Source organism: Triturus cristatus, chromosome 4_1 (genome assembly GCF_964204655.1).
Source record: "Triturus cristatus chromosome 4_1, aTriCri1.1, whole genome shotgun sequence".
Taxonomy (NCBI): domain Eukaryota; kingdom Metazoa; phylum Chordata; class Amphibia; order Caudata; family Salamandridae; genus Triturus; species Triturus cristatus.
The window spans coordinates 672160587-672178479 of NC_140585.1; the positions used below are offsets into that span (position 1 = coordinate 672160587).

General features: G+C 43.3%; 1 protein-coding gene across 11 annotated transcripts in view; it reads left to right on the forward strand.

Moving 5' to 3' along the window:
- The window catches only part of ANKRD26 (ankyrin repeat domain 26), a 1120330-nt gene that overhangs the window by 587857 nt on the left and 514580 nt on the right, over nucleotides 1-17893 (forward strand). For all 11 annotated transcript variants that reach the window (XM_085653113.1, XM_085653117.1, XM_085653121.1 and 8 more), the window contains one exon: nucleotides 8455-8601. In XM_085653113.1, the coding sequence (XP_085509239.1) occupies nucleotides 8455-8601 (147 nt within the window). The remainder of the gene's footprint in view (nucleotides 1-8454; nucleotides 8602-17893) is intronic.

A 17893-nucleotide genomic window follows, 5' to 3' on the forward strand; every position in this document is an offset into this window, starting at 1 on the left:
TAAAAATAAAACAGGTGTCTAGTGGGTTCTGCCCCCCTAGAGGACAGATGGGCCTAAAAACATACTGCTATTCTGCCATCCAAAGAGGGCAGAAATTACCACAATCATCCTCCCATAAAGGGGAGCGACCCTTGTCCAAGGGGCCGTTCCCGAACATAAAAAAAAAACCTGGGTGGCCTAGTGGCCCTACAGAAAGACAAATTAGCCGATATGCCCCTCAGGGTGGCAGAAACAGCCAAATTAATGCTCACCAAATGGGAGCAACCCTTGCCCAAGGGGCCACGCCCCACAAAAAATCCCTGGTGGTCTAGTGGGCCAATTAAAAAAAAAACATGGCGACCTGGCCCCCTGCGGGGCAGACACAGCCACAAATATTGACCCCAAAGGAGAGTGACCCTTGCCCAAGGGGTCACTCTCCACAAATAACTCCCTGGTGGCCTAGTGGGCCCTACATTAAACAAGCATTTGCAATGCAATCGGTCTCACCTTTGGGACCTTATATGTACTTAGCTTTGCAGCACATTAGCCTGTGCCCTGAAACATCTACTGTTCTTTGACATGGAGGGAAAGCACACACCAAACTATGTGACACGCCAAGTATTGGAACACACAGGGAGAAATATTGCCTTTCAACGGGAAATGGTATAGTCCAAAGCTCTGTTTTTAATATAAAATCTGGGCATTCGGTGGTCGTATCACTGAAAATACAAGATTAAAAAAAAACATTATTGTCTATGGGTGCTCGTGGAAGACAATTTCTATGGACTGAAAACTAGAAGTGATTCTGGCATTTTACTGACCTCCGCTGGTTTTTTTTGTATCAAGAAAGTTAAATAGAGTCAGTTGATCAGAAAAAAAGTCCCTAAGCGGAAGCAGACAAGTCCTAGGGCTGATCTCCAAAGCCCACAAACCATATAAACATATATGTATATACTAAAGTATATACAAGAGGTCTCGAAATCTGCCCCCCCCCCCATGGGGGCAGACTGCCAAAATCGTAAGCCCCCAAAGGGGAGTGACCCTTGCCCAAGGGGCCACTCCCCACTAAACACTCCCTGGTGGTCCAGTGGGCATTTTTTTTTTTTTTTTTTAAATAAAGAAAATCTTGCAGACAAGGCAAGAATGTATTGCCCCCAAAAGGGGGAGCGATCCTTGCCTAAGGGCCGCTCCCCCCAAACAGGAAAGTCATGGCCCTTTAAAAAAAAAAAAAATCCCTGGCATCTAGTGGGCATTTCTGCTGCACGATTGCACGATCGTGCAGCAGGAATGCACAAAAGAGGCATCGAGGGAAAGGAAAACCCTTTCCTTTCCCTCGATGTCTCTTTTGAGAAAATTCCCCCCCTCCCCGGCCTGAAAACTTACCTCTTGGTTCACCGACGCGCAGGAAGCAAATGGCTTCCTGCGCGTCGGTTATCAAAGGGAAACCTCAATGACATCCGCGCGCCTCGCGCGCTGACGTCATTGATAATGCTGGACTCGCGTTGAGCACACGGCTACTGTGTGCCATGACGAGTCCAGCTCGTCATGAGCACTGAACGGGTTTATTGAGAAAATTCTAAGATTCATAGGATTCATAAAGCAAATTTGGGTAGTTTTCTTTCTGCGCAGAAATATTTTTTAGCTTATCTGTAAATACCACCATGTCCTCTGCTTCCCTTTTAAAGAAGAACCATTCTCTGTGCTGCCTCAGACCTTTAACCTCGTATTTCCTCATATGTTGTGCTATGCTGTGACCTACCCCCCCCCAAACCCCTAACCCCCCTTGAACCAAACCTCCCTCCACCCCCAACCCCCTCCACAACCAATACAGACAAATAGGTCAGTCATGACCTATGTGTGGCAACCGATCTCACATCTCGCGTTACCGCTGTCACTTCTCCCCCTCTACCCCTGAATATACCACCACTACCAAAGAAACCCCCCTGCACAACTTAGCAAATGAAATGTAAATACAAGATACAAGAAGCAATGATTAATGAACAATCATTCTGACTGTCGGGCCCCATGCATTTAGTGGGCTAGATCACCCTCCCTGTGCCTCCTTCAACTCTGTCAAAAATTCTTGAGCTTCAACTTCTGAAGAAAACATTCGAATCCACCCACTAACAAAAACCTTAAGGTGAGCAGGAAATAGCAAGTAAGCCTCACAGCCCAGCCCCTGAAATACAGTTATCAACTGTCGGAGTCTCCATCTGCGTTCCACCGTGGCATGGCAAAAATCTGGACGCGCTAAAAAGGTGTGCCCCTCGAAAGACCGCTTGGCGTCTGGTCTTGCCTTGTCTATTATAGCTTGTTGAAGGAGAAAATTTCCGATATAGATCAGAATTGCTCTAGGGTGTTCATCTTGCCTAGCTGGATTATTTCTCCTTTGCACCATTGGAAAGCAATGGACCCGCTGGACTTCCAGATCCCAATTTCAATGGGCAAGATCCGGGAAGGCCCCCTTTAGCAAGGATACAACAAAGGACATTATATTTTCCCCTTCAGCATTTTTGGCAATCCCTAATAAACGGACATTGTTTCTCCTTTGCCGGTTCTCTAAAATCCTCGCGTTTCCAGCACACTTCCATTGCTTGCTTTTCCTGCTGTACCTTAAATTCCTGTAGTTTATCAACCTCTTCTTCTAACGCGACAGTTCTGTCCTCCACATGGGTGAGCCTCTCGGCCATTTCAGTGCATAGTTTATTAACTTTACGGATGAAGGCCTGCAATTTTTTAGCTGCTTGAAGCGACCTCCTACGTTCCATTCTGTCCTCCCCCTGCATTTGTTTTAGAGTAGAATATACTAATTCCAGTACGGGAGGCACAGCCAATCCCTCTGATCCCGCTTGCCTGTCATTCTCAAAAACCATACTAGTTGCCGAGTAATCCCACTCCGATTTTCTTGCCATTACGGAAACAGTTTTAGCAGGGCTTGCTCTAGATCTTACTCTGCGCTTCTGAAAGGTTGCCTTGCTCCGGCAGCCTTTTTGCACAGTGGAAGATTTGCCTGAGTCTGTTTCTTCAGAAGTGTTAAAATCACTAAGTGCTGGAGATTCAGAGTGACAATGGTAGCATCCCCATGAGCGTGGGGTATGTCCCTCGGGCACAGGTTGAAGGTCCTCTGTGTAGAGCTTTCTTGCTTGTTACGGGCCAAAGTACTCGACAAGTTCTTGAAGTGTTTATTGCAATATATATTGTTTTATTCACAATACTTTTTTCAGTTTAATTTCAAAGAAAAAAACTTCAGTTCCCAGAATGCATCATTTCGGAGTTGACATTCATTTCTCTCCCAATGCATTTTGGGGGAGTATCTACAAGATTTAAACGTAATTTCTAGTTAGATGATTGCTGAGGTAGCCACTGAGTTTAGGGTTAATGGTGACGTAGTGATACATCTTGTTGGTGGCGATTTTGGCAGTGTGTTAGTAGTGGAAGTATTAATTACCTTGTGGTAGCGCATTTAGTCTTAATCTATATATCCACAGTTTTGGACTGCTGTCAGATGATTTATGGCCAACGTTCGTTAGCGGGCTTGTGCAAGTATACAATAGTGCTGTGTGCACGGTATTTTTGCAATAAAAGTGACTATTCACCATTAGCTGTCTACTCCCAAATATGTGTCTTTAAGAGCTGGTTAGCTATGATCGCTTACCGATTTAATGCGGCGTGTTTCTCATTTTGTTGCAGTTCCGGGAGTGTTTAAAGTTGGATTTCATGCTTGCGCTTGTTAAATGGTAAAAGACGCGTTTCGTGTCAACGTGCGACATTAAGCATAGAAAGTGGACTCATGCAACATTATAGAAAACTGGGCGTATACTTGCATCTAGAAGACGCTATGCGCGCTGTGAGTGAATTAAAGAGAATCTATGGTGCAATTAGTTTTTGGCAACAGGTTAATTTAGAGGTACTTCATAAAGTGAAAAACGAAAAAGTGAAAAAATAAGTCATGAGAAAAAAACAGAAAGCAAAACAGCTTCCTACACGTCAGTTGATGTTGCTAGACATCATAAACGGACTAAAGAGAGATTAAACACAAAGTTTACATATTGAAAACAGGGTATGCTTCTTAACAAATTTCAAATAAACAAGCAATGGTTTTTCTCGTGAACCGACAGAACCATTGCTTGTTTATTTACATATACCCAGGTTCTGAGTGACACAGGATTACCCCATTAGTATTTAACTCTTAACAAATTGCATTAATGGTGTACGAAAAATGTAAAAGAACATCATATGGCAGAGAGTCCCATGTTATCTCATTGTGCACAAATTGGCTTTTACGAACATCGTCCGGTATACTGATATACTCATACTTTATCATGTAAAGTCATAAATAGCATAAAAATTCAACCCGATCATTCATCCTATTAGGTTTCAGGGTATTCAGGTGATATATCCAGTAATTCTCTCTCTCTAATAGAGTATTATGGTTGTCCTTTCCTTCTTGTTTGTCAATTGTTTCCAATATACACCATTTGAGTTGGCTAATGTTATTACTGGCTTCGATAAAGTGATTCGCTACTGTAGATTTCATTTGTTTAGTTCTGATGTTGCTTTTATGTTCATTCAAACGTATTTTTAACTTCCTTTCTGTTTGCCCTATATACACCTTCCCACAGGGGTACCTAAGCATGTAAATCGCATTTGATGTGTCACATGTGGCATGTACTCGTAAGTTGATCTTGTGTCCCTTCATCGGGAGAGTGACAAAAGTTCCTTTGATAACATTATTGCAATTATTCAGAGATTCAGAGTCATCATTGAGCGAGAAAAACTTGTCCCCCTCGGGAGATCCATGCATCATCTCATGGCGTTGTGGGATTTGTTTTGAATTATGATCCTGAGCATTGTCCGCAAATGCAGTAAGGCATATCACTTCATTTAAAGCGGTGCTGATGGTGCCGTTGCCGCTTATTTTTTCAAACTCAGCTCTATTCTTATCACAAATCTCCAGTGTCCCCACAGATTCCATTAGGTCACCACCCTCTGGCACGGCCTCAGCATTGTCTGCCCGCTCACCCACTGTCACCAAAGAAGGAGTTTCCAAAGATGAAGGTTCTATGCAATCTGCCTGCAAAATTATGCTTTCTACCTGCAAGGCTTCTGCTTGCTGGGGCCGATCCACCTGCAGGCCCTGCTCCGGTCCGGATTTTTCATGCAGCACTGTTCCCAAGCTGGGCTGAATGATTTCCCCAAACTCTATTATTCCTGCCGCCAATAATCGGGGAAATCTCTCCGTTGCTTTTTTGGCCGAAGCAGCGGGGGCCAGAGGCTTCCACTAACGATGGTTGTCGCAGTACTCCCTCTACGGCCGCCGCCGCACGAAGTCGAGTACCACCGGCAGCGCCGACATCCTTCCCGCTGCCATCCATCTTTTTCACCGGACCTCCTTGCCGTGCAGGATTCGACCCCCGTGTGGACCCAGCCCTGATGATGACTTTAGAGTTAAGAGCACCGGGGGCTCCAACGGCCCCCACTGCGCCCGCAGATACATTCGAGGGGTCCTAGTTAGCAGCTTTGGCAACCTTGTCCGCTTTCTCGGGTTTCGGGGCCATATTCCGCTCTGAGTGCCGGCAGCAGTCACAGGACACGTCAGAAAAGCAGCGGGAGTTAGAAGACAGCAAATAAAGGACTGTTGCAAACGACCTGGCTTTCAACTGTGGCCCGATGCCCAGCAGCCTCATGTCATCGCAAATGTGAGTACAAAGAAGAGGGGTGATTTTAGTGGTTTAGTGTCTCTGTATCACGGCGTCCTAGATAAGCGCAGAGGGGGAGAAGCCACAGCAACTCTCATCGAGGTCAGTCGGCAGCCATCTTGCCCCGCCCCCAGATCATGTGACTACCTGTTAATTAGTAAAATATTACAAAAGTTGGTGTTTAGAGGGGTTCATAAAGCGTTGGACCTCGGTGTCAGTGCTGCACCATTGAAATCATGACGTTAGTGCCTGCAAGCTAACTGAAGTTGTGACTGCCTGTCTAGTAGCCAAATATAGCAATATTTTGAGTTTAGGAGTTCTGACAACTTTTAGCCCTGGTGCCACTGCACCTGCAGCAACATTGAAATCATAGCCCTAGTGCCTGAAGGATAACTGCACTTGTTAGTGATAAAATTTAGTAACATTCTGCCTTTTGTAGAGTCCCTAGAGCGTTTGGCTCCGGTGCCACTTCACCTGCAGCACCATTCAAATCAAGCCCCTTCTAACTGCAAGATAACTTGTGTATGCCTGTATAGTAGTAAAATATAACCATATTGAATGTTTTGAGGAGTTCTAACAACTTTTGGGCCCAGTGCCACTGCACCTGCTGCAGCATTAAAATCATGACCTTGTTGTCTGCAAGGTGACTGCACTTGTGACAAGGCAGTCACAATTGCTAGGTAACCAATTGTGACTGCCTGTTTAGTAGTAAAATATTGCAATATTTGGTATTTAGTGGAGTTATGACAACTATTGGCCCCGGAGCCTTTGTAGATGCTGTACCATTCAAATCATGACCCTGTTGTCTGCAAGGTAACTGCACGAGTGACTGCCTGTTTGGTTTTAAATTTTAGCTATAATCTTTGTTTAGTGGGGGTCCCTAGAGCTTTTGGCCCCGGTGCTACTGCACCTGCTGCACCATTCAAATCAAGTCTTTTTAACTTTAAGGTAACTGCAATTTTGACTATCTGTTCAGTAGTCAAATACAGCATAGCTCTTGTATATTAACTATAGTGTTAACAAGCAATGCTTATTACAGCATTTATAATGTGATCATAATGACCAAATAGATTAGGTCCTAAAAATCTATCTGATAATTCCTACAAAGTGCAAAGAAAGGTTCTGAGGTATGAATAGGAAATGCCACAAATGTTCTAAGGCTAAAGCATCTGGTTTACATAACAAAGTAATAAAAAGCAAGCATTCCAGCATACTGTTGGAAGCTGTCAGCTATTTCCGTGACAAGAGATCTTATCTTGACAATGAATGGGGCTTAAACGGTGTGAATAGCTTTAGTAGAATTATTGTAAATGCGCGCAACCAGGGGAAGTTTAAAAAACAAAAAGTTCCACACAAAAGCAAATGAACACAGTAATTTGTCGTGGGAACTGAAAAGAGCCCCTTTTAAGATATTTAAAATACAAAAGACTTCACAAGCACAGTGCAAGCGCTCTGCAGGCAAAACCTAAAAAGGGGAAAAGGAAAAGAGAAAACGGCAGAGACACTGGAGAGCACCACTTTGCTTTTGTTACTGTGCAGGAGAGGTGCCTCTGTTGTTCGGAATAAGTATATAAATAGAAAAAGGTGATTTTTAATAAACTAGCATGAATGGGTGGTGTGGTGAGCAAAGAAACCATGGAATAAACCCAGGTCTGTGACTGGGGGTGAGTGTTTGAATTTTTCAGCATCCCATCCATTATCTGTTCTTTTTGACTTTCCTAGTGGCAAGATCACTACCTCTAGCTTTATAAGTTTGTGTCTTCTGATACTTGTTAGCTTAGACTCGGACTTGTTCTCTGTTTAGTTGGAAAATAGTGACATTCTGTGACGCCTACTGTTAACCACACATGAATCACTCACTAAATGCCAATTGTACCTTAATTGCACATTATATATACTTGTCCTATCAAATGATATTCGATGCAGAAAATCTTTGTTTCTTCAAAAAAAGAATCCAAAGTGTACTTATTTCCCAAAGAATGTAACTACTCGTATTTGCAGTAATAGTTCCGCTGTCCAGAATACTTCTCTGCAACAGAATAGTTCTTCCTCAAGCTCTTGATGAAATTATCCTTTCAACACAAATCCACTAAACAAGAGTCTGGTTGGCAGCAACATTGTAGCACAATTGCCCAGCTAGTATGCGCTGTGAAATACAATGATAGAACTATATAACAATCGGTTTTCTTGAAGATATAGTTCCCCGGTCGGATATCATCATGTAGTGTCCTCACATGCACAAAGCCTTTCTCCAGGCTACAGCAATACTGTGTACACACTGCCAGCCTCCCCACCTTTGTAATAACTCATTGTGGGTGGGTTTGTAATATGGTGCCCACACACCCATTGAGTTACCGTCATCGATAAACCCAGTCTCCATATATGCTTCTTGACATTCTTAAGCATAATGTACCAGCCACCCTCTCTTCCTCTAATTTCAGGAGTTTACTTTGGATTGTATTTGATTGTGAGACATATCCACTTAAGGGTTGGACTGAAAGATGATATAATTTGCCATTTCTAGTGTTTCTTGATTCCTGCTAAATATCTTCACTGGTCCCTACTTTGTTTCAGAAGATCAATATTAGAATGTCTAATGCGACTGGCAGGTTGACTGTCTTTCCTGATCTTTGGAGCATTCATATAGCATTATGCTATAGCGGGACGTATAGCACATTTTTTAGGCTGATCAGTAGGACCGATTACAAATGGCTATATCCTAAATTGCATTGTGTTTGAACATATTTCTTAACATATTTTAAAACTATTGTGCCAGGTTGAAGAAGAGCGCAGTGAAGCTCAAAGACTGCTTTCACAAGAACGAAGTGCACGTGTTGTCCAAGAGGGCATCTTGAATAATCACCTTTGGCGGCAAAAAGAAGAAGAAGAAAATAAAATTAAAATGATCACTAAAATGGAAGAGGTAATATTTTTTTAATCACATCTTTATTATAATTATATGTCCTTCAAAGAAGACCGTACTATACAATTTTTTCAGATTGTGTTTTATTGTGGTCTGAATTGTATTTGTATTTAAGAAAAGACAATGGGCAACCATGTCTAGTTGCGTGACTTGGGATCTCTGCGCCTAGACAGGATCCTAGGCTTGAAAGAATGGTGCAAGAGTCTCTCTGGACAGAATAAGATTTGTCCTGAAGGATCCTCAACTCTTGGGTGCTTGCCAACCTTTTCCTGGACACAAAAAAACAGGTCCGTATAAGAAACCTTGTCTCGTACCTGTGTAAAGATGGTTGTGAAACGTGGTGCTTTCACCTTACTTGGGGGTTACTCACAACACTTATAAGGAAATGGAGGGTGACCTCTATAATGAAAAGACAGTGTCCTGGTAGGGTGCCTCACTACCTCATCAGCAGAAAGCATGCTCAAGACCCTGTATGCATCTTCCTAATGATGAAATCTCATATCGTCTCCACGGTAAGTATACCGCAAACTCCATGCACGGCCGGTATTTCTAAAGGCACCTCATACTGATGGTAGTACATGGAGATCAGGTGTGCACAGAACACATTTTTCCCAAACGAAATGCCTATGCTATGTCTGTTCAGCTGCTGCAATTGTTGAGTGACATGACAAATTTGCCTTGCTACACATGGCTTTATTCAAGAGCATGTCAGCTTAATGTATCCAAGCTGAAAGTGTGAGGGAAAGAAAGCAAAAAAAGAATAAATCAGGATATCATGGCCCAGTTTGGGAAATTGCTGATCGCCAGAGAATGGGTTTCTGAGCAAGACTGGCAGAAAAACAGAGAACTGGTGAGGGTGCACATATGCACAGGTAAAGGGGCATGCCATGTATAATGCACGCATATATGGCAAACAAAGACATGCTCTTTATTGGTGCACAAAGCCCCATTTAATAGCTTTTGAAGTAGTTTCCAGTCTCCCTGTTAGTTGAGAAGGATGTCCACACATTGGGAATCTGTGAGAGACAGGATGAAAGAATATTCAAGCGTCGGGGTGAACAAGCATTGCTATTCAGTAGATGGACATGCGTGATTTGTTTAAACTAACTAAATTGTCATATGATTTTTTTTCAAAGGACTTCCTCGTAGATTTTGGAGGAATATAATATTAGCGTACGTTTGGTGGTTCATCTGATATTGCTGAAAAGGCTGGGCCAGATGACTTGAATACTTATTTATTTATTTAATTTGTTGTTTTGCATAGCACACATATGGCCCAAGAGTGACAGTGAGTGTTAAACAAGTTGTAGGGTCTAATAATGAAAATGTTCTCCATCTGATCATGGAATGGGATACATCACAAAAATCACAAGAAGATATTACATTCCAGACAAAGCAAAATTAGATATTTTGTTGGATAATTTTTAGTCCTACGGAGCATGATGAGGATCTACTTAAAATATATACAGTATTCAGACAAAAGAAGAGTATACCTTAAGCTTTACAAGATGCTATTTTTGGAGTTAAAGGAACGGAATGACTGCATAGGCTGCCAAAAGAGATGCCTTTTCTTTTCACAAAAATCCATAGGAGAGGTTTGTTCTGATGGGAGACTAGAAGGAGTTCCAACATTAGAATGCACTCCAGGAGCAGGATTCTTTAAGTGCTCTTTTCTTTCTGGTGCTCAAGTGTTCTAGTAGTTGTCTGAGTAACATACTTCCTATTGATGGATCTAAAATAGCCTATAATGCACCGTGTGAGGTTAACAGTCTTTTGATCTCATCCAGATATATTGATTCTAATTAGGATAGTGATCAATTTGATGATGGATCTAGATACTTCCGCCAAGACCCTTTTCGGTAAGTTGTCATTGTCCACGCTGTTGTATGCCACTGATAACTTAAAGTACGAGAGAAGAATCTTTATTGTCACCCAAATATATAAACAATTCTTCTTAGATATTAGTAGGGATGTTTGAGTCTCTTTGTGGGGGCAGTGCAAGTATTCACTACCATGCAGAGTGTGCTTAGGTTCGACTTATTCTTGAAGCTGCCTTGTGGCTTTCCTTTCAGTGATCTTGCTGATGTAGGGTAAGTTGGAAATCAGTAGTTAAACAAGACCTTGGTGTCGGGTGATAGTTTCTTAAGGAGAGCTGTAATTATGGCATTTTCTGTGTGTCTGTGAGAGCTCCACATTGAAAGTAGGCATTATTGAGAAAGATGAGATCTGTTTCAAGTGATGAAAAAATTGTTTCACACACAGCTGAACACAGCTCAGCTAGCCAATAAAGAGCCTTTTATTTTTTTGGCAAAGCTTACCATTTTCTTTGTACAAAGGGTAGAAGGCGGGGAAATTCCAGAAGAGTGTTAGGAAGGAAACTCAAAGGTGCTGAGTTGACTTTGATGGATTCCTGTATCTAGGAGATTTTCTGACCTAAGTTTACTGCAGGGATGTCCTTGTAGTGTTGAACTTGCAGTGCTGACTAGTTGAAGGTTTCAGAATAAGGGGTATTCAGGGAGTGTGTCATGGTTAAATACATGTTTTTGAAATACCTCAGTGAGTTGAGGTAGCGGTTTGTTTCATGGGCTGCGCCTGTAGAAAAGGTGCAGCCTTTTCTGGAAGAAATAGAAGAAAATAAGAGAGTTGTCTGTCTATGGCTGTATTGTTAACTCTCAGCTCGAAAGTTTCAAAATTATGTCAGAACATGAAGTTCAGTGCCTTGGCTTCTGTTTGCATTAGGCAGGGAACTCATTATTTTCTTAACCACTGTCTGCAGATCGAGGGTACCTTCCAGGGATACATCTAAGAACAAGTGACTGTGTTCTGGAGTTTGATGGATCAGTTCTATGTTGATCTAGGGAAGCTCCGGTGAGCACTCATGGTCTTTAAGGGCCTGCAGAATTGTGCTTACTGGAGAACATTTGATAATCGCAAATGAGCATCACTTATTCAAGGCAGAATTGAATTGAGGGCATATCAATTTTGCTTATGCAGTTTCCTAGTTATGTGCTTGATTTATAGTTGTACTACTCAAACAAACAAAAAATATGGCTGAGTGTTCACATTAATTCATGGAGACTAGTGTTGGGACTCAGCTTTGACACTTAGCCAGAAGTCTTATTTTTTGGAAAAGTAGCTTAGTGCCCATGTGCCTTGAAATAAAAATGTTTTAATTGTATTTATTCAATTTTTCATTTTTTATATTGCATAGCCAGTATTATCATAAAAACCAAAGGCATCTGAATACGCAAGTATTTACATCACATGTATATCAATAATATGTATCCGATGAATCTCTCAGCTGCTTCGTCTTATGATATAGTAGGTAAAAGTGGAGCTCGAGTCCCAGTACAGTCTTCTTTTATTACAATGTTCACGTCGTGGAAAATTATGGATCCAGTGTCTCCGACTTGTCCTTGGTATTCTTCCCAGATTCTCCATATCTTCCTACTTTTGTGGGCGCATCCCCTGACCTCACAAATAGGGATATCAAGTATGCAGCATTTATCCATGCTTTGTCCCTATTGAGCTAAGATGCTGGAATGTATGAGATTCTCCCACCCAAAAGAGCCTGAATCCTAGACAAAGTCAAACTGTGTGGCTAAAGTCACTCACTTCTGCCCAGCGACTGAGGTATTAATTTCTGGACTGTGGTGCAGACATCAGAGTATGTTACCACCTGTTTTCAAGCTCGGGAAGCAAGTCCACAATAAAGTAAGGGACTGTAAGCTAGGGATCATCTTCTGAAATCCACATATTGTAGAAGTGCAAAGACGTAATATGATGAGATGCTGTCAAAGAATTGTCTCAAATTCTGTCATGAGTTGTGCCAGAGGATCTTATCTGTGAATAGGAGACATTCAGGTAGCTCACCAGTTAGTATACTTCCTTCGTGATGCACAGTGGTCATGGTGTCAAGCTGTGATGGGCTCCTGCTGGTAAATTCATCCAGGGTAACCTACTTGAAAGTTTCAGTGAATTTATCTTGGACAATATTGAACCGGGTATATAGACTTCTGCGGGAGATCAGAGTTAATCTCGAGCCATGCTGACCTGGGGTGCATAGAACTCTGCGGGAGATCAGAGTTCAGCCCACGACTATTCCCCATCCCATACCCTTTCCCCCATCTTGAAAATGGGGAGTTTACATGTAGAACACTGTTAATTTCTAGCAAATGGTTGCGCCCGGCCAGCCCCTGGATAGCTAGTTAAAATACTATGATCCTGGGCAGCACGAGGAGTTCCCCTCTGCTTTGGATATATACATAGTCTCAAAGCCTATAGAATTCGATATGGGAGCCAAAGGATCAGTCTGTGTGTGGACTGTAAAATGGCTGTTATTGCTGGAGTGAAGTAGATAATAAAATGAGGGGCTAGCAAACATTTGTCACAGGGCTCCAGTGTCAATGAGCAAAGTTATGTGTAATGAGGCCCAGGCACATCAGTGATGAGGGTAACTCTGTAGTGTATCCAAGCTCGAGTGAAGGGACAGAAGCAGCAGAAAGTGGGGTGCGGGCCAAAACTATGTGGCCTCATCTCATAAGTCTCATGTAGATGTTTACTCCAGTTCAGCTTCCCTTATTTCTTGCCCCACAGCCCCCTGTGGGCATCAATGCGAGGTTCAGTGGGCTGAGGGGGGTACGCCAGTCTCAGACACTGACCATGCTGCTCCACCTCCGGTAAGTCATGAGAGGGGGCCCAGGTCCTGGTCTCCAAAGTCACCCCATCAAGAGGGCAAGATTGATGAGGTTCAGTGCCAGTGACTCTCAGCCAGCGACTATGCTAGTGTGTGTGTGGGGGGGGAGGCGATCCCCAGCCTTATATCAGGGCAATGTGAATGGTGAGCCCACATGTGTCCGATTCAACGAGGCAGGGAGAGAGGAGGCTGCACAAAATTGGGGCCACCCCACTCACCATACCCCAGTTTACCTTTAGTTCTTCAGAAAGACTTAGGCTAGGTCGTGATCTCCGGTAGACACCTGATCCCTCGCAACCATCAGCGAGCACTGCAGGGTGTCTCCTCTAGGCACCACCGCTCTCCTGAGGCAAGGGCGCCAGGTACCATCCTCCATTATATTTCACAGGCCACAGCTGCCAAAATTACAGCCCTCGTGCTCTCATCCCTGCAGGGGGGCTTCACTGCAGGCAGACTGCCAGCAGCATCACTCCTCGGCCATTATCGAATGCTAGTCGGAAGGGCCTTGGATGTCGACAGATCAGACCCCAGGATGCATGCTTAGGAGAGGATTTTGAGGATTTCTTTTATAGAAAAGCATCTGTCAAATCAACTCCTTAAGCCACACCCTCAAATTAAAACTTTAAAAAAATAAATATTTAAAACAAAACTTTTCTCCAACGCTGTCCTAATTGCATGTTCACACCCATGTGCCTGGAACCTGACAATGCTCTTGGTACAGTACAACATGTTTCATGTGAAGTATTCTGTTGCACCTCCAAGCTTGGTTTGTGCTTCATTTGAATTTGAGTTTTATTAATTTATTTTAATCATATATTTCAATTGTTCTTGACAACATTATATTTGACATAAGCTTAACATGAATAATAAAGAATACAGCACATTTTGATAGACATATCTAACTGCATATTCCTCACTTTTTGAATCTCTTCAGACACCAGACTAAAAAAACTATTCACTAACTCTCACATGCTGGTAGCTTGTGCCAGTGGTCTCCATCATGACTCTGCTCCTCCTCCAGATATTAAGATGATGACTAGGAGCCACATATAGGTGCCACACCTGTGTACGGATACCAGTTCATTTTTTGCATTCTTTTCAGATCCAGACTCTCAACTTTTTGCAGGCTTTTAGTTTTTTACTGAATTCTTATAACTTTTGACAGACAGTATGCAGGAATGTCCTCCCAGAAAATGACAGGGTTTAAGTTGTGCAGCATTTTTGTGTAGGGATCTCTGGCTGCCTTTGGTGCCTTTTCACCAAACGCAACTCCAAGTCCTGTGACAAATGCTCCCTTATCCAGTATTGGGGTATCTTTCATAGATTCACATGCTTAGAATCATCCCCGCCGACATTATACAATAGGCTACTATGGACAGTAAAGTCACTACATTAGCCTATCTTAGTCCTTTTGTAAAAAGAACCATATCTGGAACACAGCCAATCAGGCTCCAGCACCCTCTTAGAACACTCCACAGAGAGGCAAACCCTCATCTTTTCTACCGCAAGTCTTGATACAGGGAGTCTCCCTGGGCTCTGCTCAGTTTTCTTCACCTTTGGTTGAACTCTATGAGTAGTTATGTCTGATTCTTCAAAGAAAAGCTTATTTTTGCCTTGTTCTTCATGTGGGAAGAAGAGATTACATTTCGAGGACCCCCACAAAGAATGTATTTACTGTCTTTATCTGGCTCACAAAGTCAAAGACTGCAGAATTTGTAGAAATGTTCCTGCCAAGTCTTTAAAAGACAGAGAAGGAAGATTGCTGGTTTGGCTTCAGAAGTTGAAAACTACATCTGATGTCATTTCAGGAGATGATGGCTGTGTTGGTCCTCAGGTGTCCACCCCTCTAACCAAGAAGAGGGATAGATCTGATAATCCCCCTGAGCGACAGAATAAGACCTTGAAGAAGCCTCACTCTGAGACTGGTCACTCTTCTTCTAGAAAAGAGAAGCTTTCGTTCTCTTCAGAGGAGAACTCTGGTGGAAGAGGAACCATTTCACTTAAAACTGCCTCAAAACAGCAAAAAACACACCCTGAATCTATCAGGATTCCTTCGACGTCGAAAAAAGCACAGTCGACGACGAAATCTCCTCAGACGGTGAGTGGTTCCTCTTCGTCGACGAAGAACATCTCGCCGTCGACGATCGCTCCGTTGACGGCGGCACCGTCGACAATGATAACATTGCCTGCTTCGTCGCCGTCGATGGTACCGATGACGATGACTAATCATTTCTCGTCGATGCCCACCTCGCCGACGATTAGTCACCTGCCGATGACAATTCAACTCCCGTCGACGAGTCCACCGTCGACGACTGCAGCGGCTTCGACTACAGCATCGTCGGCGATGGTTTTTCCGTCGATGATGACAACGTCGACGGTAACTTCTGTTATGGCTATTTCGGCTGGAACTGAATTACCATCTATATACATATCATCGACGCTGAAGCGTAAGAGGCTTACATCTTTACAGATTACACCAGTTTTGACATCGAAACTATCGTCGACGTTCCCATCTTCAAGAAAGTATTTCTAGGACGTTTCTCATATTTGACCCTTGCCTCCTAGTGACTATCTTCAAGAGTCAGAGTATGATGGGCTTTTTAGCTTTTTAGCCCAGCACGCAATCCTTCTCAACTCCGGATTAAATATCAGGATATAGAAGATGAGGAAGAGTACTATGAGCCTTGTGAGTCATTACGAGGTCCTCAAGAGACCCCATTGCAGCAGGAACCTATAGTGCAAATGCCTATTGCCTTGGTGCCAGACCTGACCGCTATGTTAAGGGACTATCATACACGTTTTCCACCAGCAGCTCCTGTTCCAACACAACCTTCTACGCCGCCTGTTTTGCAGATCGCAGGTCCGTCTTTCCCTATTGATGAACCTTAGGATGTTTTACCTGTGCAGCATTCAATCCAGGATAATGATGATGATACTGTTGCAGAGGATGGGAAACTACCAAATTCGCCCACGACTGTGGATGAATGGGATGAATACTTGATCACTACGCCATTTTCGCCAGTTCCTCCGGCAGTAGATTCCCCTCCTGAAGATTTTGGAGGGTTTCATGCAATTATGGAGAGGGCAGCAACCCGATTTCACCGTCCTGTAACAGCAAACAGATTGTTACCTTTACGATTTTAAAGACCAGAGTAGAAAGTCCGTCCGTTCTATCCCTATAATAGATCATATCTGGGAAGAAGGAACTAAAATAATGAAAAATCCATTTTCAGTGCCTGCGGTTCTTCCTAGAATCGATAAAAAATACAAAGCACCAGATAATGCTCCTGCTTGCCTGTCCGGCTGCATCCAAAATAATTGATATATCTATGGACCTAGCCTCGTTAGGTTTTCGTCATCGAGCTGGAGTGGCAGTCCTCAGACGTCAGGGATGGTTGAAATCTTCCACCTTTCGCCCTGAGGTCCAAACAAAGATTTTGGACATGCCATTCGATGGAGATGCTCTCTTTGGCAGACATATAGATGAGGCTCTGCAAGACATCAAAAAAGATACTGACACTGCCAGAGCCCTTGGCACCTTACAATATAGGAAGACTCCTTTTCGGGGATCCAGGGGCAGATTATCTTATTCCTTTTGTGGTGGCTATCAATGATAACAGTCCCAAGGCTATCAGGGAAGATAACAGCAGCAACAGCAGCAGTCCTACAGAAACCCTCCGGCTGCCGCTTATAGACTGCAGAATAGAAGACGACAGCCTCAACAGGACAGGGATTCTGCTAGAAAACAGTGACGACTTCCTAGCACCTGCAGCAGCTCTGCCACACCTTATCTCCAGGAGTGCGAATGTATCCCGACATCTCAAAAATTGGAAATGATTGACCACTGACAAGTGGGTCTTGGATATTCTGAAATTTGGGCACACCCTAGAATTTTTCAGCATCCCTCCTCCTCACCCACCTTTAAAGAAACATCCACCACATCTGGCAAAAACCATGCTCTCTAAAGGAGCGATAGAAAGAGTGCCTCGCTCTCAAGTGGGGAAAGGGTTTTATTCCCGCTTTTTTCTAGTAAAGAAAAAATCTGGGGAATGGAGACCTATCCTGAATTTAAGAAAGCTGAAAAAATATCTTCAAAAGAAATCCTTTCGCATGGTCACGCTCCAAGAAATCCTTCAGCTTCTGGACCATGCAAATTTCATGACAACATTGGATCTCCAGGATGCATACTTCCACATCCCCATTCACCCCAAACATCGGAAATTCCTCTGTTTCACTGTGGCAGGTGCTTGCTTTCAATTCAAAGTCTTCCCCTTCGAGCTACGTTCAGCCCCGAGAGTCTTTACAAAATTCCTGGCCCCGGTGGCAGCTCACCTCAGACTTCAAGGCATACAACTTTTCCCTTATCTGGACGATTGGCTAATAAAGGATCCTTCTTTTTGGCAGGCCTTTCGAGCAACGTCCACATGTCTTCAACTATTTCAATCCCTGGGACTGTCCCTCAACATCCAAAAATCAGTTCTTCATCCTTCTCAAAGGATTCAATTTTTGGGGGCAGTCTTGGATACTATCCAGGCATTCTTGTCCAAAGAAAGGCAATCACGTCTGATTTCTCTGGCATCAGACCTCCAAAGAAGA